Below are 27,522 nucleotides of genomic sequence, written 5' to 3'. Positions count from 1 at the left end.
AAGATGTGTGTGTGTGTGTGTGTGCTCTTCTTGATGACCTTGGTCCACAAAACTCTTGACTTTTTTCTTCACGAAGTTGGCGTCGTCGTCGTCTCCTCCTCCTCTTGTACCAAAAAAAAGGGTCGCAGTGGGGGTTGACGCTAACACACGCATTTTTTGGTTGTTTTTCTGCGTGTGAAGGCCTTGGATGTGGTGTAACACCTGTCGGTGTAACGGGAGGGGGATAACACAGTAAAGCTTTAAGTTAAGGTGCGTCTGAGGGAGGTATCAGGTGGAGATGGGAGGGGAAGGAGGTGGGCTACCCGGCAGCACACCCATGCAACTGCCCACATACAGCAGCGTCTTCGCGCTGTATGGGCAGTTGCGTGTTTGTGTGTGTGTGCGGGTGCATGACCGGTGGGAGCTCGCGCTCCGTTTCCCAATCATCCGTCCCTCTGTGTTGCTTACCCTTGTCTGTGCGTTAAAGAGGAAAAAAAAGCATGCAATAATGATATGATACGAGGGAGAGCAATCACCTTTATTTTGGAGACAACGTCTACACTGCGCCGCACCATCTGAAATGACCCTATCGCCTGTGGGACTGACAAGTACGTCACGTACAGACGTGCGTGGGTGTATGTGTGTGCGTTCGCACGTACGCGAGTCGCGAGGATATATATATGTATATATATATATATATATTCTTTGTGGAAGGGATGGGGTACCGAGGGTTGGTAGCAAGTCGCGTACATATGAGAGGTGCGTCCAGCCTCTTCCCCGCTTCCCCTTCTCGCACCGCACGGTGTATCGCTTCTCTCGATCCCCCCCTCCCCATGCGTAGCAGCGCTGGATCCGTGTCTCATGAATGAACCACATCAATGGCTAGCTCATGACACTCAACCAGAAAAGCAGACGGCACGTTTCCGAGGGCGTCGGTGTATTCTTTTATGAACACACACCCTCCATCGCCCGACAGCCACAGCCGATTGCTGCACTGTGCGACTTTCGTGTGCCCTCTTTTCTTCGCGTCGCTGTCTGTCTTTCACTCTGCCTCCCTCCCTACTTTCCATTACACGGGACTCTAACCCGCACGCCCCCAAACTCTCGAAGCAGTTGTTGAGAAAAAAAGTCAATCACACTTTACACTTTTCATCTTTGATCTCACACATTACAGCCACACACACACACACACACACACACACACGCACAGAGCCATACGCACACAAACCCATCCGTTGTTACACGCCCGAGCATTATTTGTATTGAAGTGTTTTCAAGTGTTTCTGTCAGGCAAGCGACAGAAGCAGAGGAAGAAGAGGAGGAGGAGGAGAGAGAAAGGGGGTGGGGGGCACGGCTTTGTGGTGTGTGAGTGAAGTGGGAGCGCGGAGAGGGGGGAAAAACAGGAAGTACAAGACAACGTGTGTGTGTGTGTGTACCACAAGGGAAAGCATGTCTGAGAAGTCTACATCTACCGATGCCAAGGACGCCCCGATGGCGTCCTTGACGGAGTTCATCAATTACATGGACATAAAGCTAGAGGGTGTGCATCATATACCTGCGAACTGGGTTTCGGCTGGTTTCCCTCCTGTGACGCCTGGCACGACAGGCGGAGCGTCGAACAGTGGCTCCAACCTTGGCCACGCACACGGCAAGGAGGGGCAGCCGGACGAGACGGAGGTCGCCTATGCGTTTCATCCATTCCGTTACGAGGTGACTCTCGAGCTGCCCTGTGCTCCGTCAAAGCAAGACGCCGACAAGGATGCGACTGACGTTGCTACTGCAGAGGCGTTGAACGAGCAGTCGCCGTTGCCCACCAGCAACGGCACAAACGAAGGTATGTGCATCGTCGCTTCCTTCAAACGTGGCCGTCTGCTGGCACCCCTGACGCAGTATATGTCGTACATAGCTGCAGCGGAGCCGCCGCCGGCACCGGGTGTAGATGACGCCAGCCCGCTGCGGGACGTACCTATAGCGATCAGCGCAGAGGATACGGTGGATCATTCCATTGTGTGTGACAATGAAAAAAGGGCTTCCGACGCAGAGAATGCCGTCAGCCCCGGTACCACGGCTCCTCCTGCCGGCGCGCCAGTGATTCTGTGGGTCATGACAGATCGCACTGACGCGCCTAGCGCCGGTGCTGGCACCAACAGCACCGATGCCGTGGGGTCGGTAGCGTCAAAACGCCGTGTAAAGTTGACCGCGTCCTTGGCCGCAGCCTCTTCTATGAGTTCAGTTGCTGCTGCGGCAAACAATGCTGCAGCGGCAGCCGCTCCGGGAGCACCGGCGCCGTCACTGCCGGAGTCCAGCGATCCGGCCCCGTGCGTCGTTCGCGTCCCCTTGACTGCCGCGCAGGAGGCCTACCTCGACAACTTACTAGAGTCCGGCGCGCCGCTGAGGATGCGCTTCCGCCGTGTCTTGCGTCCTGGTTGCCCGGCCGAGTGGGAGGACTTCAACGCCGGCTACTTCGAGGCTGATATCCCCATCTCGCTACAGGCCTTGACGGAGCCGGGGTCGACACACCTTACTGCCGATGTAGCACTGCAGCCGGTCACGGCGTCAGAGAAGAGTATCAGCGGTGCGTTTGCGCAGTCGGATAGCGTGGACATGGCTGAGCGTGGGAAGAAACGCACTGTCACTCGCAAGCAGCGTCAGATGGTGCCCAGCATCCTCATCGACGGACCCGACCGCGACGCCCCGCACCCGTATGTTGTGGCTGGCACCACGGCCACCGTCTCCCTCACGCTGCAGCGCACCCTCACCCGTCTTGTCAGTGACCGCGTGCGGCCTGCTGTGACGCCAGCTCAGCTGATCCCACCGCGGCCTCCGCCGACGGTGTCCGCTGCTGCTGCCGACGACGCACAGACGTGTCTCCAGCAAGCGCTGCGGGGGATGGTGCAGCGGCTAGTGCGCGATATCCGCGGCGCAGCGACGAGCGAGTCGGTCGGTCCATCTGAACCTGACAATGCTGTCTGGCGTAAAGACTTTGTATTGGCTCTGGAGAGCACTGGTGAGTTGGCAGCCTTTAAGAGTAAGCTGACACCGCTGGTTACGGACCTGGTGCAAGAGCGTCTAAGGAAAGACCCCGCCACTGGCGTGTCGCCGCAGGAGGTGGCGCGGGCGAGCAGCGAGCTTTATGTGCAGCTCATGGACATGCTGCACAGCGCCCTGCACGAGTTCGGCGGCGAGGGTGATGCGGGATCGAACGTGGTACCACCACCGCAAACCACTTCGAGCGGTGGTGTGCTGAACAGAAGTGAGGAGCAGGAGGAGCGGTGGCGCGCGATTGAGGCGGAGGTAACTGGGGATGTTGAGCTTGCTGCTAACCTGTACCACAGCCGCTTAGCCACGCACGTGTCGGATGACAGCTGGGCGGCGCTGTGGGTAGACTGCGCCCTCTTCTACCAGCGCATTGACCAGTTGGCCAAGGCGGAGCAGTGCTACCGCGAGGCAATAGCCTGCGACCCGGTCTACACGCCAGCGCTGCTGGACTACGGGGCGTGGCTGCTTGCCCACGACCGCCTGGATGAGGCGGCTGTGTTCTTGCATGGCCTTGTCGACTATGTACCGCAGCACAAACTGGGGTGGGGGTGCATTGCGCTACTGGCAGACTTGCACGAGTTGGCAATCTGCATCGGCAGCCCCGAGGCGGTGGCGGAGCAGAAGAAGTGGCGACGGGAGCAGCGTTTGGCACTGCGCAAGGCGGTGGAGTGCGGTTCGGTGATACCAAACCCCACCACTGGTGGCCCCGGCAGCGGTGGGCTTCCGGCAAACGTCGACTCAGCCAACGCTCCCGTACCACCGAACCCTACCTCCGCATCGCCGCAGCAGGATGGCGAAGAGGAGCACATGTACTTTGAGGTGGCGACATACTTGGTGAACCTGCACCACCGCGATTTGGCCAATGTGTGTCTGGCTCGGTGCCGGCCTGGGGAGCCGCGGGTGGAGTTGCTGTATGCGTCTCTGTTCACACAGGGTGGCCAATACGAAGAGGCGCTTAAGACATTGGAGGCAATGGCGACACCGTCTGTTGCCTACGCGTCTGCCTCCGTGGAGGAGCAGCGTCTCATAGACCAGTGTGCGCTGCTGCGTGCAGAGTGTGTCGCTGCGCTGGGGCGTCCATCAGACGCTGTGAGGTTGTACAAGCAAGCCCTGTGCCATGGTGAGCCGGTCACGGGTCCTCCGTACCTCGCGGCCCTGGCTGCGGACTGGCAGACGCAGTCTCTGGAGGGGCGCTCAGGCGGCGGCATGGCGAGCGCGTCAAACCTGGCACAGACGCTATTGGACCACCGCATCACAGAGACTAGTGGCATACATTTCTTGTCTGCCTACTTGCGTCTGTGCAACCTTCTTCTTGCGGAGGGTCTCTACCGGGACGCACTGGGCGTCGTGACTCTCGCTCTGCAGGTGTGGCCGAGCAGCTCGGTGTTGTGGCTCGGAGCCGGCGTCGCCTACTACCGCGCTGGCGATCTGATTCAGGCGGAGGAGTGCTTGCAGGAGAGCAACACGCTGAACCCCTCCAATCCTCGTACGTGGGCCTACCTCGCCCTGCTGGGGGCGCGGCTGCAGGAGGCTGGTGTGGAGGAGTTGTTGCACCAACTGCTGACCCTGAAACTGGAGGATGCGCCGCTGTGGGCTGAACTCGGCCGCACCCTGCTCGGCACTGCGCAATATGCGTCCCTCAGCGTGCTATGCCTGCGCCGTGCTGTTGCGTTAGTGGATGGCAAGGACGACGCTGCTGAGTCTCTGAAGCTGTCGACTCAATACCACCTCGCACACGCATTGATGGACCTGCATCAGTGGGAGGAGGCGGGGCGGCTCCTGGGCATTGTCGCCTCACATGGTGGCAGCAACGAGGTGTTGCGCGGCAAGGCGGAGGAGGAGCTGGCAATGTTGCGCGTCGGTCAGTGACGCAAAGGCAAAGCGGGAAACACCCAAGCCCACACACAGATAGATGACCAGCTCTGCGTGTGGCTCGTCTTGGTGCGGACATGTTCACTAGTTTCTGCAGAGTCCCGTGTATATGGGGTGCCTCTTTTTTTCCCCTCCCTCTGCCTCCTCGTGTTGTGTGTGTGTGTGTGAGTGAGGGGGGGGGGGGAGTTGGTGTACGTTGCACGGGTTGATGCTTCTTTTTCTTATTTATTTCTCATGTACAGCCTTTTTTTTTGTAGCAAGTGTCCCTCTTTTCTGCCAACCAGCCACCCACACACCCGTCCTTGTGTGTTTGTGTAGCTGGTGTAGTGTAGGTACTCTATCCAATCGACATGCATACATATGTTTGTATATCTGTGTGTAGGGCGCTTCCCGTAGGCGCACCTTGATCAACGAGGACGAAAAAAAGCGCGAATATTTTACGTAACGCCGCGTTCGCGGCGTGCGTGTGTCCTCGCCCCCCCCCCCTTCCCCCGCGTCTGGGGTGGGTGGTGCGTTTTGGGGGGCTTCGCTTCGGTTCCTTGGCTTTGGCCCGCGGCGGCCCGGTTGCGCTCTTTACGCCCTTCGCCGTCATATCCCCCCCCCCCGCCTCCCCCCTTTAAATAGCGGCCCACTGCCCCCCCTAAATAGTGGCCGCCGCCCCTCACCCGCTCTCCGCGAAAGGGCAGGGGCCACCACCCTTCGCATGGGGATAGGCAGTCCCGACTATCAGTTATCCCACCGGGGATAACAAGCAAACGTGGCCGAGTGGTTAAGGCGCCTGCCTGCTAAGCAGGTGTGATCTCACGCGAAGGTTCGAACCCTTCCGTTTGCGACCTTTTTCTGAACCTTCGTTTTCCTTCCCGACACCCCCTTTCGCTTCCAGGACACCTTGCCTGTATTTCGAGTACGACCATACTTGAGTGAAAACACCATATCCCGTCCGATTTGTGAAGTTAAGCACTTACAGGCTTAGTTAGTACTGAGGTCAGTGATGACTCGGGAACCCTGAGTGCCGTACTCCTTCCTTCTTTTTCCCCCAAAAACCCTTGGCGCCGCAGGGGCTTTGGGGTGGGATGGGGCGGGGGCATTTGGCTTGCGCTTGGTGGCGGAATGTGCGCGCGCTTTTTTTTTCTGCCGATAGGGGAGGAGGAGGTGGGGGTTGTTTTGGCGGTTTGGGGCAATAGGGTGAGGGCGGGGGGGGGGAGGCGGGGCGCTGGCCCTTCCTCCCCCGCACGCCGCGCACTGGCCAAGTGCGTGCATGGTTTTGCATTCAACTAGTGCGTGCAGAGGGTGTCGAAAGTGCGGACACACGTTCCCTGCAGAATTATGTTTTCTCCGTGTGTTTATCTGTGGCACCCTCGGCTACTTACGGCCCGTTGGAGCACATACTTTTCAAAGTTGTCCCTTGCATCAACCTAAAAGACAGAGAACTGACGCGCACGCGCCATAGACCACCGTGTGACATGGCAAAGACGCGTTACCGCCTTCTTTATCGGCTAGTCGCAAAAATAGAGAGAGAGACGACCGAACTCACCCACCACGGCGGCGAAGTTCCCGTGACCATCGAGGGCGACGCAGCCTTCTTCGCCGGTTGGCGGCTCCACCGGTGCGCGCAAGCAGTACGGGAACTGTGTTGCTGCTGCCGCCGCTGACGCTGCCATTCCGGCCACGTCGCGCAGTGCACCCTCCTCGGGTTCCTCTTCCTGGTTCTCGCCCACGCCCGCCTCAGCCCGCTCCCGCCAGTCCCGCACCCCACCGCTGGCGTCACACGTAATGAAGCCGGTGGCGTACGGTGCGTACAGGCCCGTGATGGGCGTCTTAAGCGCGACGCTGCACAGCGGTGGCGGCCCGCCGCACGATCCGGCGGCGGCGGCCGTGGATGTTGGCTTGCGCAGGTCCCACACGAGCACCGCACCTTTTTCAGTTCCCGCGTACAGCAGTGCGTCCTTGACGGCGCAGGCAGTCAACTGCTCGCGCGCCGACCACCGCCACACGCGCGACAGGAAGGCGTTGCCCGTGACCGTCCTGCCATACGCACACGCGCTGCGCAGAGCCGAAAGGTTCACCTCAATAATGCTGTTGTGGTGTCGTAACAGTGCCACATCTTGAGTGCCGGGCAGCGGCAGGATTTCCTTCACCGCAAAGCCAGCGAGCGCCGGCACTCTCCACGTTGCCTCTAGCTCAATGCGGGTGCCACACAGCTGCCACAGCTGTAGCTGGCAGTCTGCGCCACCACCGCTGGCCGTGATGAAGGCGGCAGTGGAGGTGACCTCGACACCCGCGGACGAGCTCACGTTTGCCAGCATGTTCTCGCTCGGGCAGAAGGCCGCCACAGCAGTCCAGACGGGCGTGTCGGCGCTGGTGAAGGCGCGCGGCAAGCGCTGATAGCGCACCCGCGTAGATGCTGGCACCACCGAGGGCGGTGGGGAGGACACGACATCGTCTTCCGCGGCATAGTCGTGCACATCGTCGTCGTCGTCGTCGTCGGCCACAATTTGGCGGCGGTACACGTGCATCGTTGTAGAGGCGGGTGCGCGGTCTGTATTCGCACTTTCCACGGCCTGCACAATGATATACATGTCCGCCCCATCTGCGCTGCGGACCAGCGTTATCGCGCTCACGAACGTGGCGGGGTGCGGCACTCGCACGTGCACCACGCGCAACGGTAGCGCCTCCTCGTTCGGCGATGCCATCTCGACAACTGTGAAAAACACTGGAGGCGACGCTTGAGTGTAGCGTACGGCTGCAATCACAACGCCACCGCTAGTGTGGTGGTGGAGGCGCACTTCCCGAGGGTCGCGCGGCAGCAACGTGTACGCGATGTTGCGCAGCATCATGGGATGTGACTTTTCCTCTACGAATGCTACACAGACAAGAGGGCAAGGAGAGGAAAAAGCAAGTGGAGAGCGCGCCATGCATGGTGCGGGGTGGTGGTGGTGGTGGTGGTGGAATGCAGAAGAGGCAGCGAGGAGGAGGAGGAGGAGGCGAGGGCAGGAGGGATTCAAGAGTTAAGAAACGGCAGGAGCACACGCATGCGCGAGTGCGCAGGAATGCGTACATCAGTGGAGAAATAAAGACATGAATGACAATTTCCAGAGCTGTCACACAGGTAAACACCCTCACCGCTCAGAATCTGTATGCCCCCCCCCCTTCTTTCCTCGCTCCCCTCTCCTCTCCCCCCCTCCCAACAACAAAAAAATATTTCGCATTCGCTGCGATCGTCACTATTTGTGTGTTCAAGACTTTGTGTCTCAGGCCCCAGTTCTTACTCTCATCCCTACAGACAAAACCAGTGGCGGTGTTTTACTCGTTTGCTTTTTTAGTGGTGGTGTGCCAACACACACACACAGACACACACGCAGCCTTAAAAAAAAAAGAAAGGTGGGCAGAGCGTTCATTGCGTGGGGTTTTCCCTCTTTTTTTTCGATTACACCGTCCAATAAACCTTCACCCTTCTCCCTCACTTGCCTGTGCAGTGTTGCCATCAATGCACAGAGGTGGGGCGCTATCTGCCCTGTCTTACCTCCACAGGGCCACGCCCCCCCCCCCCCCCCCCCCCCGCTAGGCAGAGACAGCCTTACTTCGACTTAGTCGTCCATCACAATGTCAGGGATCTCGCCGTCGGCATCGTCCACAACGGCTGGAGGTGGCATTGACTTCCGCGGTTGCGGCGCTGGTCGGGGCACGACAGGCGCCGCGGACTTGAGCGCCGGAGTGGGAGGCGAAGCAGAGGCCGATGGGAGTACGACTGCGGGTACCACACAATCAGCAGGCACTTCTACGTCCACCGCAGCGGGAGGTGCAGCGGTGGGTGCGAGAGGTGTCGACATCACGGGTGCCTCCAGTGCAGCCACCGCCTCTTTGGAGGGTTCAGCAGGTACTGCAGGCGTGGGGGTAGACGGAGCCGCTGCAGGCTCGGCCAACACAAACATGCGCTGCTTCGCCTTCTCCACTGTGAGTTGTGCCGGCTGGAGCGGCGGCAAAACGACTGGGTGACGGAGTAGCTGCAGAACGTGACCGAGGTGCACCACCGCCGCCCCGACTGCAGCCGTCACCGGAAGCGGCGGCAACGGCGTCGGTGAAGCCTTCTTGTTTCCATCTTGGCTGGGGACGGTCGCCGAGCAATGCTCTTCCGCTGCACTCAGCAACGGCACTCCGCGATGCAGGCGCGCGGCGAGGACGTTAGTGGTGCGCGTCGTCGTCACGAGAAGCTGCGCCGGGAGACTGGGATGGCACGTAAAGAGAAAGGCTTCGAGCAGTTGAAGACTGACCGCGTGCCAGGCAGCCGGCACACGCCAGCGCAGCACCGCCGCGGTGGTCGAATCCGTCGCCGTCGCCGTCCCCGGAATCGCAGAGGCAGTATTGAAGACTTCGCTGTACTCTGGCTCGCTGAGGTAGCATGGCAGCACGCCGCCCTCCACGACTTCCATCACGTGTCGCAGTGCCGTCTGCTGCAGGGTAGACGCCGGCACATACTCGCCGGCCGCGTAGAGCATGTCCACCAGCGCACGTAGCTTCCGCTCCGTCCGGTCAGTGTGGATGCGCGCTGCTTGCTGAGAGGAGTCGGTTGAACATTCCCGCAACTTTTGGTCTTCGGCGAACGTCAGTAGGCCGCCGAGAGCTGCTGTAGTCGCATTTGACGCCATCGCTGTGGGCAACACGTGCACAAAGGTCTCTGCGTACCACGCCGGCACGAGCTGTGGTGCGTCCAGCATGAACACCCCGGGTTCCCGCAGGAGACTCTCCAGCAGCTCCGTCAACGCGTGGGCGGCACCTGCGCGGTACGTAGTGCACAGCACCGCTAGCGTTTCCCAGGCCTCTGGGGTGGACAAGCACGGCGTCTGCACAGCCAGCGCCATCCGCTTCAGGATATCTTCCAGCGAAGGGAGAAGTTGCAAACCATAAGTCGCCACTGCTGCACAGAGGGCTTGATAATGCGGGGCTGACATGGCGGCGAGGACGTCAAGGCGACTCGCCTTGGCCACCGGGAGGGCAGTCAGGCGCGCCTCGCCATTTACCAGCTTATCGCGCGCGCGCTTGAGAGGCGGTTGCGTGGCCTCCGGTGCTACATCGCTTAGCGCGGACGCTGTCAGCTGCTGTGTGTACGTGTGCGCCTCCTGCGCAATAGAGTCGAGCTGATTCAGTGCCGCATGCAGTGCTTCTTGCCCTGTTGTGGTGCGCATCGACGCGGAGAACACGGGACGGAGGCCGCCACTGGCATCGGAGGAGCCGCTATCCGCAGTGGCAGAGGAGAGCGATGCGCGACGCGCGTGTCTCTTCTTCGCCATAGTGAGATGTGCGTGTGCACTAAGTGAGTGAGTGCGATGCCGTTGGAAAAAAGGGGGAGAGAAGATAGATGAAAGACGTGATGGGGAAGGCAAACCCAGCGCGTACATGTTCAAGTGAAACCGCAGCTTTGGAAGCAGGACAGCAAGCATCTTCACACACCAACCAAAGAGCAGCAGTGCGGGGGGCTGACGGATTAATATATATATATATATATAATAGATACGTATACGTATATATTAGAGACTGAGTGTTTAGGGAAAAAAAAGGCACAACAGAGTGACATGCGTGTACAGGTCATGTTCTTCAAGTCCCCCCTTGCCCTTCTCTCCCCCTCACCAGGCTCGCTCGCTCTCGCTGTCTCCACACATATTTGTAGAGGCGTCACGCATACATGACACATTCTTTTGCGGTTGCTCAAACGTGTTTCTCTCTCTCTTCTGCCATACCAGGCATGAGTCGAACGTCACACTCCACACCTCCCCGACAACTCCCCCCCCTGGCCTGTGCGCTTGTGCCTGTGTTCACGGGCCCCATGGCGCCGTGCGACAACAGCGGCGGCCCTGCGCAGTACAGCAGCGCCGGCTCAGTCGCCCGAGGCGCGGCCTCTGCCCTCAACGCCTCTACTCACTGCAGTGTCGCTGGTCGCCTCACAGCCGCTCGCATCATGCCGGCCCACCCTCGCGGTGTATTTCTCAGGTGTAGGCTGGGCTGGGCAGGGGTGCTCGCTGTGGCCGGCCGCTCCGAGGCACCGCCGTCGACATTGGCAGCGGTACATCGCTCTGGCCATTCGCATGAGGATGGGTTGTGTGCGCGTGTGAGGTGGGGAGGGGGTAGGAAGAGGATGGTTGCATGGCCTCCCCCGAGAGATTTGCAGTGGGCTCGCCTCCCCCCCCCCTCCCCGTCACCAGTGGGGCGGGAGAACGTTTGCAATGGGAGCGGGACGCTACTTCACATCTTCATCACACCCAGGGGCAAAGCAGACACACACACACACACTCACACACACACACACCTTACCCATCGACATCGCCGCAGGGTTTCGACTCACGTTATTTGGGCTTGCGCTCTGATATGATGGACTTTACGTGTGCCACCGAAAATGTGTTTTCGTAGTTCATCAGCGCCTTCTGCAACTCCGCCAACGTCTTGATGTTCCTCTCGCGCTGTATCACCTCTGTTGGCACCGGGTCGGTGGGCTCAACCAAAAAGTTTGCCTTGCAGTAAGCGATCCGCTTGCCAATCTTGTCGATAGTGCTCACCACAACAAACTTTTCTCCTTCCCGGAGGTTTCGCATGCAGTGGGACTCGATGTTGATGGATACATGCATGTTTAAGGCTGGCAACAACCGCTCCATCACATGGAACGTGTTGAACGAGTCGCAGATGGCAGTCGCGAACCCCAAATTGAGTTGCGGCTGCTGGTCTTTTTGCTGATGGTCGAGGACGCAGTCACACGCAGTCGCCGAGACCTGCACCGGGAACGCCATAAGGGGGGTGATCATCTTGTTTGGATCCCGTGCATCCGGCTCCAGCGCAACCCGGATATCCTCTAGTTTAAGCCCAACAGCCGCAACGTTTAACGAGGTGAAGGGGTTGTTCTGCAAGAACCCGTGAAGGCGCTCAACAAACGCCGGGTTGTGCTTCGCCACTGGCACCCACAACGCTTGTCTCGTCAGCATTGGGGGCCTCGCATGAGTAAGGTGAATAATGTCGACTTTTTTTTTCTCCCCCTTCTAGGATTGTATAGGAAGGAGGAGGACTACTACACACAAAAGGCAGGTGGCGCAGTAAAGGTGCGGCGAGCCGGTATGATGGCTGCAGCGAACGATAACTTTATTCGAGAATGTTTCTTGTGTTGGACACGATTAAGTGTGTGCGTGTGTGTGTGTGTGTGTGGGGGGGGGGCTGCACCTGAGCAGTCATGCGTCCACGTGAGCTACGATTACACACACACGTGCACCGTGTCTTTTATGGTGAAGCGGAGGGGGATGCTCCAGGAGAAACACAAAGGGGGTGGGTGGGATTGACTGTACAGCTGTGCAAGGCGGGCGTCGAGGAGGGAGGGAGGGCCGAAAAGGTCATGAACGTGATGCTTGGACACATGTCTATCATTTAGACGACTGGGGCGTGCCCCCTCCCCCCTCACACAAATTCATCACTTGTTGCTGCCCCTGCTTACTTCGTCTCTCTCTCTGAGTCTCTGTGTGTGTGTGTTACATCTAACCCAGGACAGCAGCGACGCGAGGCGAGGGGGGGGGGGAGGGGGAGGAGGAGGAGGAGGAGGAGGAGGAGGAGGAGGAGGAGGAGGTCCCACGTGCAAAGGGGAGGCGCTTTATACCCAAACACACCCACACAGACGCGCGCGCGCCCTTTTTGTTCTTGCGTGGCCTTTGGGGTGGATGGGGATCACGACGTCTGGGGCGATTGTTCCACTGCTCTCCTGCAGCGGTGTGCCTGAGCCCCTATCCTTGTCTTCTTTTCTCCCATCACAGCTATTGGCACCGTCCCTATCGTCCACCTCAAAACCCCTAGGCGTGCCCCACAGGTTTGTATGCGGTTGTGTGAACGTGCAGGGGTTGCAGGATGGCGTATAGGAGGAGAGGAGAGCCGCCGTATTTTGTGTCTCGAAGGTTGCGTCTGTTGGTACTGTTTAAAAAGTTCATTCATTCATCAGCAAATAACATTCCACGTTATACACTCCACCCACCCTTCCCCTTCCCCATTTTTAATACATACCCATACCCCCTCTCCTCTCCTCCTCTCCCTTCGACCAAACTGGTGCTTCTCGTACGAAGGGGGTACGTATGTATGTATGTATGTATGAAAAATGGGGAGGGGGGGGGATGGGTAAAAAAAAAGAGAGATCATCGGGTAACGGAACAGCACACACACACACACACAAACGACACCGATGGAGAGAGTGAGGAAGGCAGAGAAGGGCGGGTTACAGACCACGGCTCTGCGCGTGTGTCCCTTTGAATTTGTTCACAGTTGTGTATATAACACATGTGCTCAACATGGGGGTTGCCTTTACAGACATTTTCTGTTACCCATTACTGCTGTGCGCACTCTACTGTCTGCGTGCTTCCATGGTAGCCTTGCGGTCCTGCATGGAAGTACTGCTGCCCGCTGAAGTGCTGCTGATCGTCGTCGTCGTCGGTGACATCCTCGAATTCGTCCTCCTCAGCGTTCGCTTGGCGGCCTCGTGCGGCACCGCGACCACGGCCGACCCCCGCAGACTTCGACTCTGCCCACGCTGCACCGCCGCCCCTTCCCTTTTTGCTTCCCTTGGCCTTCCCGGAGCCCTTGTAATCCTTCAGCTCCACTACCTGCCCGCCGAGTTTGATGTTCTTCTCCGGTGCGTTCAAGGCGGTCGCGATCGTGTCGATTTGTTCCATTGGGAGCGTCTCTGGCCATTCTACATCAAAGTGCACAAACAACTTCCCTTTTTGCAGACCGCCAGTGCCCTTTACCGGCATGCCTTCATTGTACACGCTCCAGGCGCTGTCGTTGTGCACCACTTGACCAGGCGACGCTTTAATTGTCAGCTCGCGGCCATCGAGATGCACAATGGGAATCTCGAATCCGCAGAGCGCTTCCTGAAGGGTGATGGGGCAGCGCATCATCAGATGATCGTTGACGCGGTGAAAGATATGGTGTGGGCGGACGGACAAAAATATGAGCACATCCCCGGCCAGGCGCTTCCCCGGCTCCTGGTTGCCCTCGCCAACGAAGGTAAAGTGTTCAGACTTGGAGGCACCACGCTCAATGTGCACCTCCAGCGTAGTTTTCTCTCGCACAACACGCTGGCCGCGACAGCCGGTGCAGAGAGCAGAGCTCTGGACGATTTCTCCCTCGCCTTCGCAGGCAGGGCAGCGCACCTGCACCTGTTGATGGAGCCCGGGGAAGACCTGCTGAGTGCGCAGCAGCGCACCGCGACCGTGGCACTGGACGCAGGTGGAGCGCTTGCAACCGGGCTTAAGTCCACTACCCTCACAGGTGCCGCAGAACCGGCTGCGTGAGATCATCACCTTCTTCGTGATACCATTGTACAGGTTGTCCAACTTCACATCGAGCTCGTGCACAATGTCCTTTGGCTTTGGCTCCCCGCGCTCCCGCGCGGCGCCACCACCAAAGAACATTGAGAAGATGTCTGTCGCGTCATGGAAGCCGCCACCCTCGCTCATGCCCTTCTCTAGACCTTCTTTGCCGTAGGTGTCGTATATCTGACGCTTCTCGGAGTCGCTGAGCACTTCGTAGGCGTTGCTCACCTTCTTGAACATGTCTGCCGCGGCCTCATCGCCCGTGTTCTTGTCAGGGTGGTACTTTAGAGCCAGCTTGCGATAGGATCGCTTGATCTCGTTCTCATCGGCTTCGACCGACACATTCAAAACCTCGTACAACTCCGTTTCACGAACCATTGTTTTTTCTTTTGTTTTTCTTTGTCTTAAAGAAAAAAAATTGGCTCCTTTGTTATTTGGCGCACGCAGACGGAGCTAAAAAAAAAGGAGGGGAGGAGGGTGAGTTGTTGTTGTTGTTGATCAGGGGGTCCGTGAATGTGAGCAGCAGAGTGTCATATATATAATATATAATATATGTAATATATGTAATATATATATATATATATATCTGTATGTGCACAAAAAGATGCCAGATTGAGGCCTGCGGAGACACTTGTTCGTGCGGGGTGCTGCCAACAACAACAACCAGATGAAAGAAATATAGACGAGCGCAAAGAAAAGTGATGGATGTGTTTAATCACTGCGTTGTGCGTGTGTGTGTGTGTGTGTGTATGCGCACAAAACTTAACGAAGCTTTGAGCTTATCCGCGAGGGAAAAGACGGGGGAGGGGTGGGCGAACGGGAAAGAGAGAGGCAGAGAGAGAACGACAAGAATGGAGTTAGGGGGAGGGCGTTGCGTGTGTGTGTGTGTGTGTCACTCTGCATTTTTTTTTTGGGTATCCAGCAGAGCAGTGGACGAAACAAAGCATTCATAATAGCAGCACAAATAGCAGTCAAAGGAGATCAACAGCCCCCCGTCACAATACAAGCACACGGATTTGCGAGTGTATGGGCCTCTTCAGCTGTTGGGATCACATCGCAGCGCACGCACCAACACTCCCTCTCCTGACCGCGCTCTCAAGAGTCGTGACCACGCCGCCCCAGAGCTGTCGTGCGCAATCGATGCCGCCGACTCTGTGTTAGGGCAGAGAGAGGCGTAGCTGGCGGCTGTGCAGTGCCGCTGCCACCACCGCCGCCGCTTCTTACGCCAACGTCACTCCCGCACCCGATGGCTCTGCGGGTTGCTTCCGCCGTGCACGTTTTTGCGGTGACGTCATCACGTGCGATAGAGGCCGTCAGCCAACACCGTTGACTTGCTTCCTCGGCAAACGCCTCACCGAGACAAACCACGTGCTGCATCAATGCGTCGGTAAAGGACTCAGCGGCCAGTAGCCGTGCCTGAAGCTGTGCGTTGTGTTCTGCTAGGCCGTCCACTTGCGGGCGGAGCGCACAAACCAAAGACTTGAGGTAGATGAGCAGTGTAGAGTCGGCCAAAGACAGACGACATAGGTCCCCCGCGGTGTGCTCCGCCGCTTCGGCGCGGGCCTGGGCGTCGCACAGACGGAGTGCGAGATCCGCTACCTTTGCCTCGAGAAGGGACTCGAATGCGACATTGGGTGGGGAGGCGGGGTCGGCATGATGGTCACTTGCATCGGGGCCGCTGCCGCTGCCGCTGCCGGCACTGTCCCCCTCTGTGGCGGCAACGGCGACGACAGCGCTGGAGATGTGTTCCACGGATGCGTCAGTTGCGGCATCGGCTCGCACAGACGCGCATCCGGCGCGCGCATGCATGCAGAAATCTTCAAATATCTGCTCCCATTGCGCACATCGCGCTTCACTCTGTGCCAGTGCCTCTCGCAGCGCCTCGTGTTCCTGACGCACAGCGATGACATGATGCACACCACGTACGTACTCTTCACGCGCAGAGTCGAAGTAGCCCTGATACTCACGCACCTCAGCCACCCACTCTGCGTGTTGCCCTTCGAACGCTTGCGCGCGTGCACGAGCCTCATCTCGGTCCAACTCGACCCCGGATAGCTGCAGCAGCGCGGCGTCGCGGGAACGCAGTGTGTCCATCAGCTGAGCCTTTTCGTCTGCGAGTTTCGATAGGAGTTGTTGGGCCTCTGTGAGTGTTGAAGACAGCACCGCATGCTGCGCCTGTGTCTCCGTTACACGCTGTTGAACGCATTCCACTTGCTCTCGCACGCTTTCGTACTGACCGGCGCACCCCACGTGGGCGGCTTCCGCTGCTTGACACCGCTGCTTCCACTCCGCTAGCTCGGACGTCAAGTCTTCGACCTGCTTGGTCACACGCACTACTTGATCGAGCAGTTCCTCCAGCGAGGCGGCGTCGCAGCGGTGTTGCAAAAGAAGCCGAGCTGACACGGCCTTCTCTGCATGCAACTGCTCTGTTAACGTACCGAGGTCTTGCTGCAACGACCGAAGCTTGTCAGCTGTTGTCCCCGCCGCGGCTGCGTTAGTGCTAGGGCTCTGTGCAGACGGCACCTCTGGATCATTCACCCGCTCATCAGCCTCGTCCGCCAGGCGCTGCTGGTGCTGGTGCTGAAGTACAAGCTCCCGTAAGATGTTCAAGTCGGCGGTCAGTTGGTCTGTCATTGTTGTTCAACCAAGAGGGGGAGGGGGGGGAGTAGTAGTAGAATTGGGCGTATGGCGTGGATGAAGGAGGAGAGCAGAGAGTAACACCGGAAGCGCGCACGTCACTCCCCCCCCTTTTTGCCAATGTGCGCAGCAGAAGGAAGGAAAGGGGGGGGGTGGTGGGGAGGGGAGGAGGAGGAGGAGCGGGGCAGTGATACTGTGGAGATGGGTTGAGGTGGGGGAGGGGAGGGAGGAAAGTCAAAGGGAGAGCGCACAGACAATACCAACGCCACACGGGTCTACAAAGCTGTGCCGTGGAGGACACAACTTTGCGCTCTTGTCCGAGCCCCCTCGGCTGTGTTGAGGCAGTCGACTAGTGTGCGCGCACACACACACACACGATCCGCCCCACCACTTCCTCCTCCTCCTCCTCCCCAGACGGGGTTGGGTTGGGGGAATCGACATGCTTGGGCTATGTTGGACGGCAAGGGAAAAGATAAATACCTAAAGAAAAAACGTATCCAAAAAATGAATAACGAAGGCCAACGTACAGCCGAGTCAATGGGAGGAAGGGAGAAGGATGGGGAGATGAGATTAGGGGGGGGGAGGCGGCAATGGTGGTAGAGGGGTGGGGTGGGTGGGTGGGGGTGGGGAGCACCCTCAAAGATGAGGACAAGCACACGGCCCAGCTGAGAAAGAGGATGGGCGGGAAGAGAGGTGTGACGCCGACGGTGCGAGCGACACATCAGCGCACCCCCCACCCCCCCCCCCCCAAAAAAAAAATACAACCAAACAAGTTTACGTCACCGCTGTGCGCCTCTGCCTCTCTCTCTTCCCTACCAAGCAGACCAGAAGCCACGAGGACGAGCAGACGAGACGAGGACTCCAAAAGCCAAAGTCAGGCTCAATACAAGCACCACTCACCTATGCCACAAATCATCTTTTCTCCCCCCTTCCCCTCCACAAAATACACACACACACACACACGCACAAAAGGCTCACACTTCGATTTCGTTCCATCGCTCCTCGACACTTTGACGAGAGCGGATGTATTTGGTGATGTTACGGTAAGCAAGGCGGACGTTAGCGAACGTGTTCGCGGCGTTGGCGCTGTCATTGCCATCCTCGTCGCCGTTGAGTCTACTGCGCTCAACCTCGCTTGCCTCGGAGATCTTTTCCAGCAGCTCATTCACGAGATCGACGGACACCAAGTAACCTCGTTTGGAGGTGAAGAAGTGCAGAAATATGTTTAGAAGCTGGACGTACAGCTGTAGTTGTGCGAGAGCGAGCACTTGTCCAGCCAGGTTTAGAGACCGACGCAGGCACTCTTGCACACGCTGTTGGTTTTGGTGCGACAGCTGCTGCTTCGCGAAAAGAGCGGCGCAGATGGCGACAAGGTGGCTCTGATCGCGCTTCTTGAGCATCTTCGATGCGCACTGACACACCTTCGCCGCCAGCACTTCGTAGTTCTCCTCTGTCATATGACGCATCCGGTAGAGCGAGTTCACGAATGCGACCAGGAAGTTGATCTGCTCTCCAGTATTATCCATGTGAGCATCGTACAGCACCAGAGCCTCGGCATAGAACTCGTAGCTCGTCTCGGCCTGCTCACATACATCGGCTGTGTTTGAGCAAAGCAAGTACTCTTCAAGCGCTCTTTTGGGTGCCTCCACCGCAAACACCTCGAGAATGCCTTTACTGTCACCCGAGTGCATGTGGTTCAAACATTTGCGAATTGTTTTCATGATCTGCGATGCTGCCGCCTTGGTAGCCTCACCGTTTTTTTTCTCGTCTTCTTCGGACTTCTCCTTTGAGGTGATGAGGCGCTGGTACTGGGCATAAAGTCGAAGCGCGGCGCGTCGGTGGAGCGCCATCAAGGTTGGGTAGGTGAGCGGGATGCGCCGCGCACCACCCTGCAGAAGAACTTTACGTGTGCCAGTCAACATCTTTGCATAGACCGCTGGGTCATCGTTGGCGAGGAGGTGCAGCACCCGACAAACGAGGTTCTGCTCGTCGATAAACTCCGTAGTTGGGTTGTACTTGTAGACGAGCTGCGGGTCCGATGGGGTGTCGGGCTGCTCAACGAGAATCGGATCCAGAAGTTCAAAGAGGCGCGCAAGGTCTTCTAGCGTGGTTATACGACCCGACGAAGGCAGCGGCGCTGCGACTACTGTCGCTAGATTGGAGACGTGGCCACCACTAGCACCGCCACTGATTGCCTTACTAACCGACGGCAGGACTGGCGCGGCCGTGCATCCGCGGAGGGCAACTTCGCACACCGCCAAAGCCACTTCGCGCCTCTCCAGGAACGGCAGACATGGCATAAGTGCCGCAATACCGTCTATAGCCAAAACCTCTTGCACCGTCGCACAGCATTCCGTGATGATGTGCACAAGTAGTTGCTCGGTTGCACGGGCCGCGGCTGGACTGATGGAGACCGATTCCGGGCCCTCCGCTGCTTCTGGTGCTGCCGTGGACGTAGCCGTGGCTGCCGATGGGAACTTGATGACAACAGCATCCACGATATGTGACAGCGACACGAGGCGGCGCTTCGCTGACTTCCCGTAAAGCGTCACAGCCACGTTTGCCAGGTGCTGCATCGTTGTCACGTAGGCACCCAGCATCATCGGCATCGGGGGCGGCACCGTCGCGGTGCGCTTGATCACGACGTTGGTGGCCAGCTGCGCGCTGTATGAGACCCGCATGTTGCTCATCTGGTTGAGCAGCATCGAGAACAGGTCGAGCAGCTTCGCCTCCTCTTCAGGACTGGATACCTCTGTCACGCCATCCTGTACAGCCACAGCGTACTTGCAGAGTCGTTCCATCAGCGAGTGCAGAAGCGCGGGTACCTCGACCCCAGGGACTGTGCGACTGATGGCGCTGAAGAGCTTGTCGATTGTGAAGAGGTGAAACTCATCGGGGAACACTTGAATCAAAATCTCGAAGAGATATTGCTGTGCCAGCGGTTCACAGTAGCGCACCATTATGGAGAGAAGTTGTGGCAGGATGTCGCTCGCGTAGATGTCACGGCTGATGCCATCCAACTGCGCCACACGGACCACGTTCATGCCCACCAGGACACACATAGCACGGCGCTCTTGCTGTGTGCGGCGTGCCGCTCGAAGCGAGCGACGCGGCGAGCGCGGCTGTGCGGTGGTGTCTGGTGACTGTGACGACTTAGGATCCCTCGTAGGCGGTGCCGCCGGGGCGGTCGACGCTGTGAACGAAATCGGTTTGTCAGAGGTGATACTGTTTGTGCTGCCGCCATTGCGGTTGGCGTAGCACCCGGCCTCCATGCGAATCCACAACCAGTTCATCTCCTTGAAGTTCCGGACTAACAGATTAGCGGTGTCTGTCACCGTGCCGCCATCCTGCGTATGGGGATGTTGCCGCTGTTCGTCCGTCTCCGCGACTCCACTGCTGATGCCGCCGGTGGCGAGGCGATTCGGGTCACCCGGCAGCTTGCCCTTCATCATAGTCAACAGAAAGTGTCGAAGGAAAAGCCCACGGGTGGGGTGCTGCACTCCTTTGCACATTTCCACCAAGTCTCGCGCGATCTCGAGGGCTGGTTGGTCACCGGCTTCGATGTATACCGCACCGGCTGCGATCAAAAGATACAGACGGGGCACAATAAAGCCACAGAACTGCACTTGCTCGTATATCTCCTCTAGGGTATGCCGCTTCGAGAGGCTCTCATCCTCGAGGTATGCCACAAATATCTCCATCATGTCGAACACCTTCATGTAAAGCTCGTAGTAGTTTTGGGGTTCTAGTAGGTTTGTGCGCAGCTCATCCAGCATCTGCGCAGCGGCGTGGATCACCACGGGCAGGTTTTCTTTGGTCTCCATGCAGTTGCGCATGATGGCACCCTTGCGGTCAACGGCGATGAGTGCCTCCTGCAGCCATTTTCTCTGCTCTTCCGCGGCGGACAGCACTGAGCCGTGTAGAGTGACGACTTGCTCGTCAGCATTGCCGTTGTCTTCTGAAGCCCAGAACGCCATTCTGTGTGGGATTTTCTTTTTTTTTTGCTTAAATTATTGCCGTCTGTGAGTACCGCTTAGTGGGTATGCATGTGTGTGTGTGGGTGGGTGTGGGTGGGTGTTGCGCCATGTAATCGAATAGGCAGGCCGCGGCAACGCAGTTGAAGCAGAGACGCGAGGGGGTAGCAAGCCAGAGATAGAGAGAGGAGGGGGGAGAGCGGCGTCTGCGCGCCTTCGATAAGAAGAGTGAACGTCAGCCAGGAAGGGAAGGTAGGGATAAAGACCATGTGGGAGGAGTCAAAGACACGTGCGGTGGGGCTTGACGATGCGTTGCAACTCAGCAGTACGGGGGATGCCTGGCGTCACAGGGGTTGCCGCTAGACACCTTGGTCCATATCTGTAAACTCCCCCTTTTTCCTCTTATGCGTGTGATGTATAGGTACTGTCATTTTTTTTGCTCGCACATGAGGTATATAGCGGCGCAAGATGGGCTAACCAGATCATGCACAGCACGACTTCCTCGCTTGTTTGTTTCTCCTCTCCACGCACACACTCCTTCTCTCTCCTCCTCTCCCACCTACTCCTCCTCTCCCACCTACTCCTCTTCTTCTGTAGATACTTTGTAGTGTGTGCTGTCCGGCTTACGTCAGAGGCTCCAGAGCGGAGAGGGGTGGGGGGGGGACGCCGGTGTGCCCGTGTAAACGAGAAGAGGGTCGGGCAACAACAACAAAAAATAGAAATGCACAATGGAAAACTCTTTTGAGCCAAGCACGTTGGGTGGGGGACATCGTATTCTGGATATATATATATATATTTGTGTGTGTGTGTGTGTGTGTGCTTGCACAGATCCATTTAGGGCACCGATCCCGTTTACTCACTCACTAAACCATAGCCGCTGTCTCGAAAAACAAAACGGGGGTCATGGCAATGGAGGCACAGACAGAGGGGAGGGGGGGGGGAGATGGGAGCGGCAGGGCGTGGATATGTGTGTATATATATATACATGTCATTACATCTATATAGATCAAAGTGATGGGACTCGGCAGACGTGCGTCTCTGCGCGAGAGAGCCATTACACCCCCTCTCCTCCCCTTCTCCCCTCCCCACTTCTCAAAAGGGCAAAGAAATGAAAAAGTCAACAACAAAAGAGAGCAGCAGGCGAAGATCATCTCTCCCCTCCCTCCCTCCCCTCTTCCCCTACACTCACCAATACACGCTGTTGCAGCCGTTATTGGGCGACGAAGTCACAACTCTTGTCCCCTCTTTTTTTTTTCTTGCGGCCATCACTACCTTTAGCGCCGTTGATTCTCTCCCCCCACTCGTCCATCACAACAGCAACAGATGCTTCACGCTGTGTGGCCAATACCTTGTTGCTCCTTCAGCGTCCCCGGGGCGGGGGCAGAGCTTGGTACCATCCGTTGCCACTCATCCGCCTCCTTCGTGGGGAGCTGCTCGAGTCCCTGATAAACCGCCATGATTTCTGAAATGCAGCGCTCCAGCGCATTCTCCTCTACCCGCGTGAAAGTGTAGTGATAGAGGGGCAGGATGTACTCTGGCCAATGCACGGCGGTTGGTGGGCCGGTGCCTTGCATGCTGCAGCTCCCTCCGGAGGCCGCTACAGCGGCCGAGTAGGCGTCGTTGGAGTGTGTGTCCGCCTTGGTGAGGTGTGTGCTGCCGCTGCCGCTGCCACCGTGACGGGGTTGTTGCGCGGCATGAAAGCATGGGCGTGGCGCATCCAAGTCTTTGCAGAGGTGTGCGCAACATCGTTGGAAAATAACTTCTTGGAGGTGCTGCAGCACCGTCTGCGACACCGGGCCAGAGATCCGCACAACAGTGGGGTCTACATCGTAGCGAACAAACACCATGGCGGCAGGATCTGCTGTTACAGCGCTGCCGCAGCTGCTCGTGGTGGTGCGCTGCTGCGTAATGGAGGCGAGAGGAGGTCTGTCTGTGATCGCTTCCCCGGCAGCTCCCGAATAAATGTCTTGTGAATCGGCAGGCGATTGATGCGGTCGCGGTGTGGGGGCGCAGACATGTGGGAGGGGGTTAGCCTGGTGATCGTTCCGAAAGCTTACCGTCGAGAGCTGCTTCGGATAGTGCGCCGATGTTTTTTTTCGCGTGGGTGTCGCTTCTTCTCCTCGTGAGTCCCCGAAACATGTATGGGACTGGATATTCTCTTCGATATGAGTGCGCTTCAGCGCAGTGGGTTGCGAGTCCTGCTGATGTAGATCAGCGTCATGTATGGTGCCCTTGCCTGAGACATACTCGGTGTGCCGATCAGAGCTGCACCACGTTTCATTGAATTCGTCTGCGTCACTGAGCGGTGGGTGAGGGCCGTCTTCCCTGGAGGCCTTCGAGTCGCTGGCGTGTCCCAGGCAGTCCATGCCAGCGACGTCTTCTGCCTTTGGGGATGCGTTGAGGGCGGGCTTTTGCCAAGTCTTTTCCTGGTGAGCAGTGCAGGTGGAGGCCTCACTGCTGTTGCACACCCCTTCCGCGTCGTTATTAATTGACAGCGGCTCCGCCGTGTCGACGCCACTTTTGTTTCCCGCAGCTGTGGCCATCCGTGACAGGGCCTGGGCTCTTGCGGTGCAGGACACAGGGGAGGCATTCATTTGGCGAGTGACGCTGTCGTTCCAATCCCGGCCGCGCTCAACCTCATTGCCACACGCACCGTTGGTGGAAGGAAGGGCGCTCTTCTCCCCCACATCTGGCACGTTGAGCTCAAGGTAGGAGGGCCGCTGCGATGTTTTTTTCTGCCCACTGACGTTGACGGCTCTGTGCTGTTTGCTCGAGGGGTATTCGACCGGCACGCGACTACTGCGCACCGCTACGATTTGCACGGCCGTGGATCCGTAGGACAGGATATCGCGAATAAATTCTGTCATTGACGCGTTGCTCTCCAAAGCACGCAGGGGAGGCGCACGCGTGGTCGGCGCCGAGACGACGGCTCGTGTGGCGGCAGAGGGGGTGCCGGTATGGCCACCAGACCAGGGCGTCGCTGGTGCCATGGATGGTGTGGCCTGTGGCCACACTCGGTAGGCTACACGCAGCGGATGATGTCGATGTATTTTGGCCGTAGTTCGCACCAGCTCAATGAGTTCTTGGCGGGTCAGAAGGGGTTCTGCAATCGGTACGGGAACGCGGTGGGGCCACTGCGAGCCAGGCGGATACTCCAGAGTCAGATAACATGTGAAGAGTGACGCGGAGGAGGGGTCTACAGACAGCCCCGCAGATGTGGCACGCGGTGGTGGCGACAACCGAGGGGCGGGAGTCGCGCGCGTTTTAGTCTCTACGTTTGGCAACTGCGCTGGGCTCAGGCGATACATTCGACCTTCATGGATCCAGAGAAATACAATATGCACGAGAATGCACGGCGACGTGAGTCGAGTGGACAGCGGCCCCACTGCGCTCGCGCTGGACTCTCGGAGCGATTTCTGGCGCGGCTGTTCGGCATTGTAGAGCGCCTTTATCTCCTCCCACTGAAGCCCATTGATTACGTGGACGGGTCCATAGGTGAGTGAGGCATACTCTAGCGCCGGCTGAACCGAAAGCCAAGTCTCTCCACTCGTCTGCAGTCGAGTCGCACCGACGTCTGCGTTTGCGTCCACGTCGGTGCAGTTGCTTTCTTCTACGGCTTCAGTGTGCCGTAGCCAAGCGTGCAGCAGCGATGCTGGCAGCGCGAGGACTGCCAAGCGGGTCGAAGTGCACACGTCACCACTGTCCACATTTTCTTCCAAATGCTCGCGAGAGCTTTGCGTGGGCGCTGATGAGCCACAGGGCACACCGTTGGCGCCTGCGCTCGACAGAGCCTGCACTATAAGCTGACGTGCCCTGATGAAGAGTAGATGTTCCTCAATGATGGCGGTGTAGGGGGTACACATTACACGCACCAGCGTACTCCTCGACATGGTGGTGGTGAGATGTGGAGGGGCCCGCGTCACGCTCTTGTTTTCTTCAGAACCACACACACACACGGGTTGCAGCCCCCCTTCCCTTTTCTGTAGCCTTTTATCCGTTATGATGGGGGAGGAGGAAGAGGAGGGTGGGGGTGAAGTGGGGTAGCGGAGAGTGAGTGAATGCGAGGGAGGCGGTGTAGCAGGAGGCGTTGTTGTGCCTTGTGGTTGTCAGTGTCTGCCATTGAGTCTGCACAGCAGTCCGGCTCCGTATCCGCCCCTCCCCCCCCCCCCCAAAAAAAAGGGGGTGGGGCAAAGGGTGAAGCCCCGAGGTGACCAGGACGAAAGCATGTGCGTTGTAGCTCGATACGTTCGTGATCATATCGCTGAAGAATAGTTGTGTTCCACACACACACACACAGACACAAATACATACACACACACAGACACAGGCACACACCGCTTGTGTTCACACTTGCATCCGACATGGGGGGGGGGGATGCGGTGTTTTCTACACAGGTGCGTGTGTTTCTTGGCGTCTCAGTGTGTGACCCCGCCTCCCTTCCTCTTCCTCACTTTTCGGTTGTACAGCATCAGTGCACTGATATACACCACACACCTTCATCTCGAATAACAGTGACGGACGGAGGCAGGTGTACATGTCAAACTGGATAAAAGCGGTGGGGAGGGAGGGGGGTGTTAGTGGGGGTAAAAATAAAAGTGCCGTCGACACGCACACAGGAAACACGCTGGAGCAGTCCACAGTCGCTAGATCACCGTATTTGCTAAATCGAAGGGACTCGGCAGAGAATATGATGAACGGTTCCGTTTGGTGCGCGTCCGGCTGTGTCCGGGCTCGTTGTGTGGACGAACGTGTGATGGTGTGTGTTGCGTAGTCGATGCGGATTCTGTATATATGTGTTAATATTTCCCACCGTGATACCCGATGAAGCCACGCGTTCACGGGTTGAGCGGCGAGCTGTCCGCCGAGGATGCCTTCGGCGTCGTTCTTGTCCTCGTCGGTGGGCAACGCTTTGGGCAGCGTCAGGGAGGTGTTGGGCTCCTACAACTTCACAAGTCCCACAAGCGTTTGCCTAACGTTTGTGTGGAGGAGGTGATGGGTCGCGCTTTCCATGGGCAAGTGCGCAGGCCCCCCCCTCCCTCCACCCCTCTTCCCCCTTTTTTTAGGGGAGGGGATGTTTATGCGAGAGAGAAATAAGTGTGCATGGCACATCTAACAACATCGGTGGAGGTGGGCAACACATTATACACGTTGGAGGAGGCATCATCGTGATTAGCCGCGCTCCTCCCTCCTCCCTCCCCCTGCTTAGGCGATGTTTTGGGTCGTACTGTGTTTCATTGAGTCCACTGCCTTCTTTTTTTTTTGTATAGACCTCATTTTTGTTGTCCTTCCCCCACAAAACGTACCCTCGCATCAAACGAGCATCATATTACATCAGATGCATATACATACATGGATGTGCACAGATGCATCATCTTTGCTTTCGAGTATCCAAGCCACTTTCTACCCCATGCATTGCCGTTCATCTCCTCTTCCTTCGCACGCAGCCCCCCACCCACCCTACCCCTCAGCCAAAAAGTTTAACTCTAATTCAAGGGGGGGGGGGAGGGGTGTGTGCGGCGGCTTCCGTTTCATCAACCCCCCCCCTCCCCCGAAAATTTTTTTTTTTGGCGTGTTCCCTCTTATCTTCGCTTCACTGTGTAGAGACTCTTGCACATCACTTGCCAGGGACGCACGCAATGCCACTGTGACACACGAGAGGGGACAAAGTGGTGGTGGTGGTGGTGGTGGTGGTGGTGGTTGATACCCGGTGCGGAATGGGAAGGAAAATTAAAAAAAGGAAAAGGGGAAAAATATGAAAAGAGAGTACAACAACAAATAAGGTCGCTGGGGTGGGGTGTGATGGCCGACTTTTCTCTGTCAATGTGAACCTCATTTCCCGAGGAGCCTCTGGTCGTTCGCGCGCGGGATCTCGCCTGTGATCGAGGACACCAGTGACTCCAGGTGGCGCCAGAAGTGTATTGAGTCGAGCAGGGGGTTCATCCACCCCGTTGTGATGCAGTAGGTACGGTCGAAGGGATCCTTGTGGTGCCTGCGGTGTTGAATGGGGGAGAGAATGATGCGTCTGTCCATTGCCTTGCGCACGAGGGGAGATTGCTTTGCCTGGTGCGACCATTTGTGGATCTCGTTCGTCATGGCCACAAAGATGAAGAAGGTGGAGAGGAAGACGTGGATGCCGATGTTGCGGACATGCAGGTTGGCGATGTACCCGTTCGAGCTGTGGTTTGTGGACCACACGCACAAGTACTGCATGTACAGCACGGGGAGCAGCGGCAGCGTGGAATCGGCGTTTGTCTCGATGAAGTCGTGCTTGCACATAGCGGTTTGATCAACATGGTGCTCCCGGAAGCTACGAATGAAGTTGCCAAAGATGGGCGTTTCGGGGGTGCCCCACGTATCCAGGCCCCAGTGCACGAATCCAGAGACGAGGTCAGCCAGCGCCATGGCGGCAATAATGAAGAGTGGCATCCAGATGAGCTGCATCTTATTCGCATCCTGCGCAAAAACGAAATAGCGGCCGCACGCGATCACGTTGCTGGACCACAGGAAAGTTGAGGCGGAGAGATAGCAGCACTCAAGAAAGCGTTTTTTCTTCGTGTAGCCAGCCGCCAGCCTCTTCGCGTTCGCCTTGCGCACGGATGGATCGCCCTCGCGACCAATCAGCTCGCCTCCCGAATCCGCCATTGCTAAAATATAAAGGCGGTGGTGATGCCTATATTGATAAGTCCTTC

At 57.8% G+C, this 27,522-nt stretch overlaps 9 protein-coding genes across 9 annotated transcripts; 1 reads left to right on the top strand and 8 right to left on the bottom strand.

Moving 5' to 3' along the window:
* Positions 1–1,428: 1,428 nt before the first annotated feature.
* JKF63_05026 (uncharacterized protein) lies at positions 1,429–4,887 on the top strand (the record flags this gene model as incomplete). Its single annotated transcript, XM_067900996.1, has 1 exon — positions 1,429–4,887. The coding sequence occupies one exon, from the start codon at positions 1,429–1,431 to the stop codon at positions 4,885–4,887; it is 3,459 nt and encodes a 1,152-aa protein (XP_067757359.1).
* Positions 4,888–6,386: 1,499 nt separating this feature from the next.
* Positions 6,387–7,724, bottom strand: JKF63_05025 (uncharacterized protein; the record flags this gene model as incomplete). Its single annotated transcript, XM_067900995.1, has 1 exon — positions 6,387–7,724. The coding sequence occupies one exon, from the start codon at positions 7,722–7,724 to the stop codon at positions 6,387–6,389; it is 1,338 nt and encodes a 445-aa protein (XP_067757358.1).
* A 753-nt stretch (positions 7,725–8,477) lies between these two features.
* On the bottom strand, positions 8,478–10,178 carry JKF63_05024 (uncharacterized protein; the record flags this gene model as incomplete). Its single annotated transcript, XM_067900994.1, has 1 exon — positions 8,478–10,178. One exon carries the CDS (start codon positions 10,176–10,178, stop codon positions 8,478–8,480), a length of 1,701 nt encoding a protein of 566 aa, XP_067757357.1.
* A 1,050-nt stretch (positions 10,179–11,228) lies between these two features.
* JKF63_05023 (uncharacterized protein) lies at positions 11,229–11,858 on the bottom strand (the record flags this gene model as incomplete). Its single annotated transcript, XM_067900993.1, has 1 exon — positions 11,229–11,858. The coding sequence occupies one exon, from the start codon at positions 11,856–11,858 to the stop codon at positions 11,229–11,231; it is 630 nt and encodes a 209-aa protein (XP_067757356.1).
* Positions 11,859–13,232: 1,374 nt separating this feature from the next.
* Positions 13,233–14,600, bottom strand: JKF63_05022 (uncharacterized protein; the record flags this gene model as incomplete). The annotated part of the gene is made up of 1 exon (XM_067900992.1): positions 13,233–14,600. The coding sequence occupies one exon, from the start codon at positions 14,598–14,600 to the stop codon at positions 13,233–13,235; it is 1,368 nt and encodes a 455-aa protein (XP_067757355.1).
* A 717-nt stretch (positions 14,601–15,317) lies between these two features.
* JKF63_05021 (uncharacterized protein) lies at positions 15,318–16,856 on the bottom strand (the record flags this gene model as incomplete). Its single annotated transcript, XM_067900991.1, has 1 exon — positions 15,318–16,856. The coding sequence occupies one exon, from the start codon at positions 16,854–16,856 to the stop codon at positions 15,318–15,320; it is 1,539 nt and encodes a 512-aa protein (XP_067757354.1).
* A 977-nt stretch (positions 16,857–17,833) lies between these two features.
* On the bottom strand, positions 17,834–20,836 carry JKF63_05020 (uncharacterized protein; the record flags this gene model as incomplete). Its single annotated transcript, XM_067900990.1, has 1 exon — positions 17,834–20,836. The coding sequence occupies one exon, from the start codon at positions 20,834–20,836 to the stop codon at positions 17,834–17,836; it is 3,003 nt and encodes a 1,000-aa protein (XP_067757353.1).
* A 1,325-nt stretch (positions 20,837–22,161) lies between these two features.
* Positions 22,162–24,696, bottom strand: JKF63_05019 (uncharacterized protein; the record flags this gene model as incomplete). Its single annotated transcript, XM_067900989.1, has 1 exon — positions 22,162–24,696. The coding sequence occupies one exon, from the start codon at positions 24,694–24,696 to the stop codon at positions 22,162–22,164; it is 2,535 nt and encodes an 844-aa protein (XP_067757352.1).
* A 1,966-nt stretch (positions 24,697–26,662) lies between these two features.
* JKF63_05018 (uncharacterized protein) lies at positions 26,663–27,475 on the bottom strand (the record flags this gene model as incomplete). The annotated part of the gene is made up of 1 exon (XM_067900988.1): positions 26,663–27,475. One exon carries the CDS (start codon positions 27,473–27,475, stop codon positions 26,663–26,665), a length of 813 nt encoding a protein of 270 aa, XP_067757351.1.
* Between the last annotated feature and the right edge of the window lie 47 nt (positions 27,476–27,522).

This window comes from Porcisia hertigi, chromosome 21 (assembly GCF_017918235.1).
Source record: "Porcisia hertigi strain C119 chromosome 21, whole genome shotgun sequence".
Taxonomy (NCBI): Eukaryota; Euglenozoa; class Kinetoplastea; order Trypanosomatida; family Trypanosomatidae; genus Porcisia; species Porcisia hertigi.
Note: the sequence above shows the minus strand (reverse complement) of the source record. Positions and strands in the feature narration are given on the sequence as shown.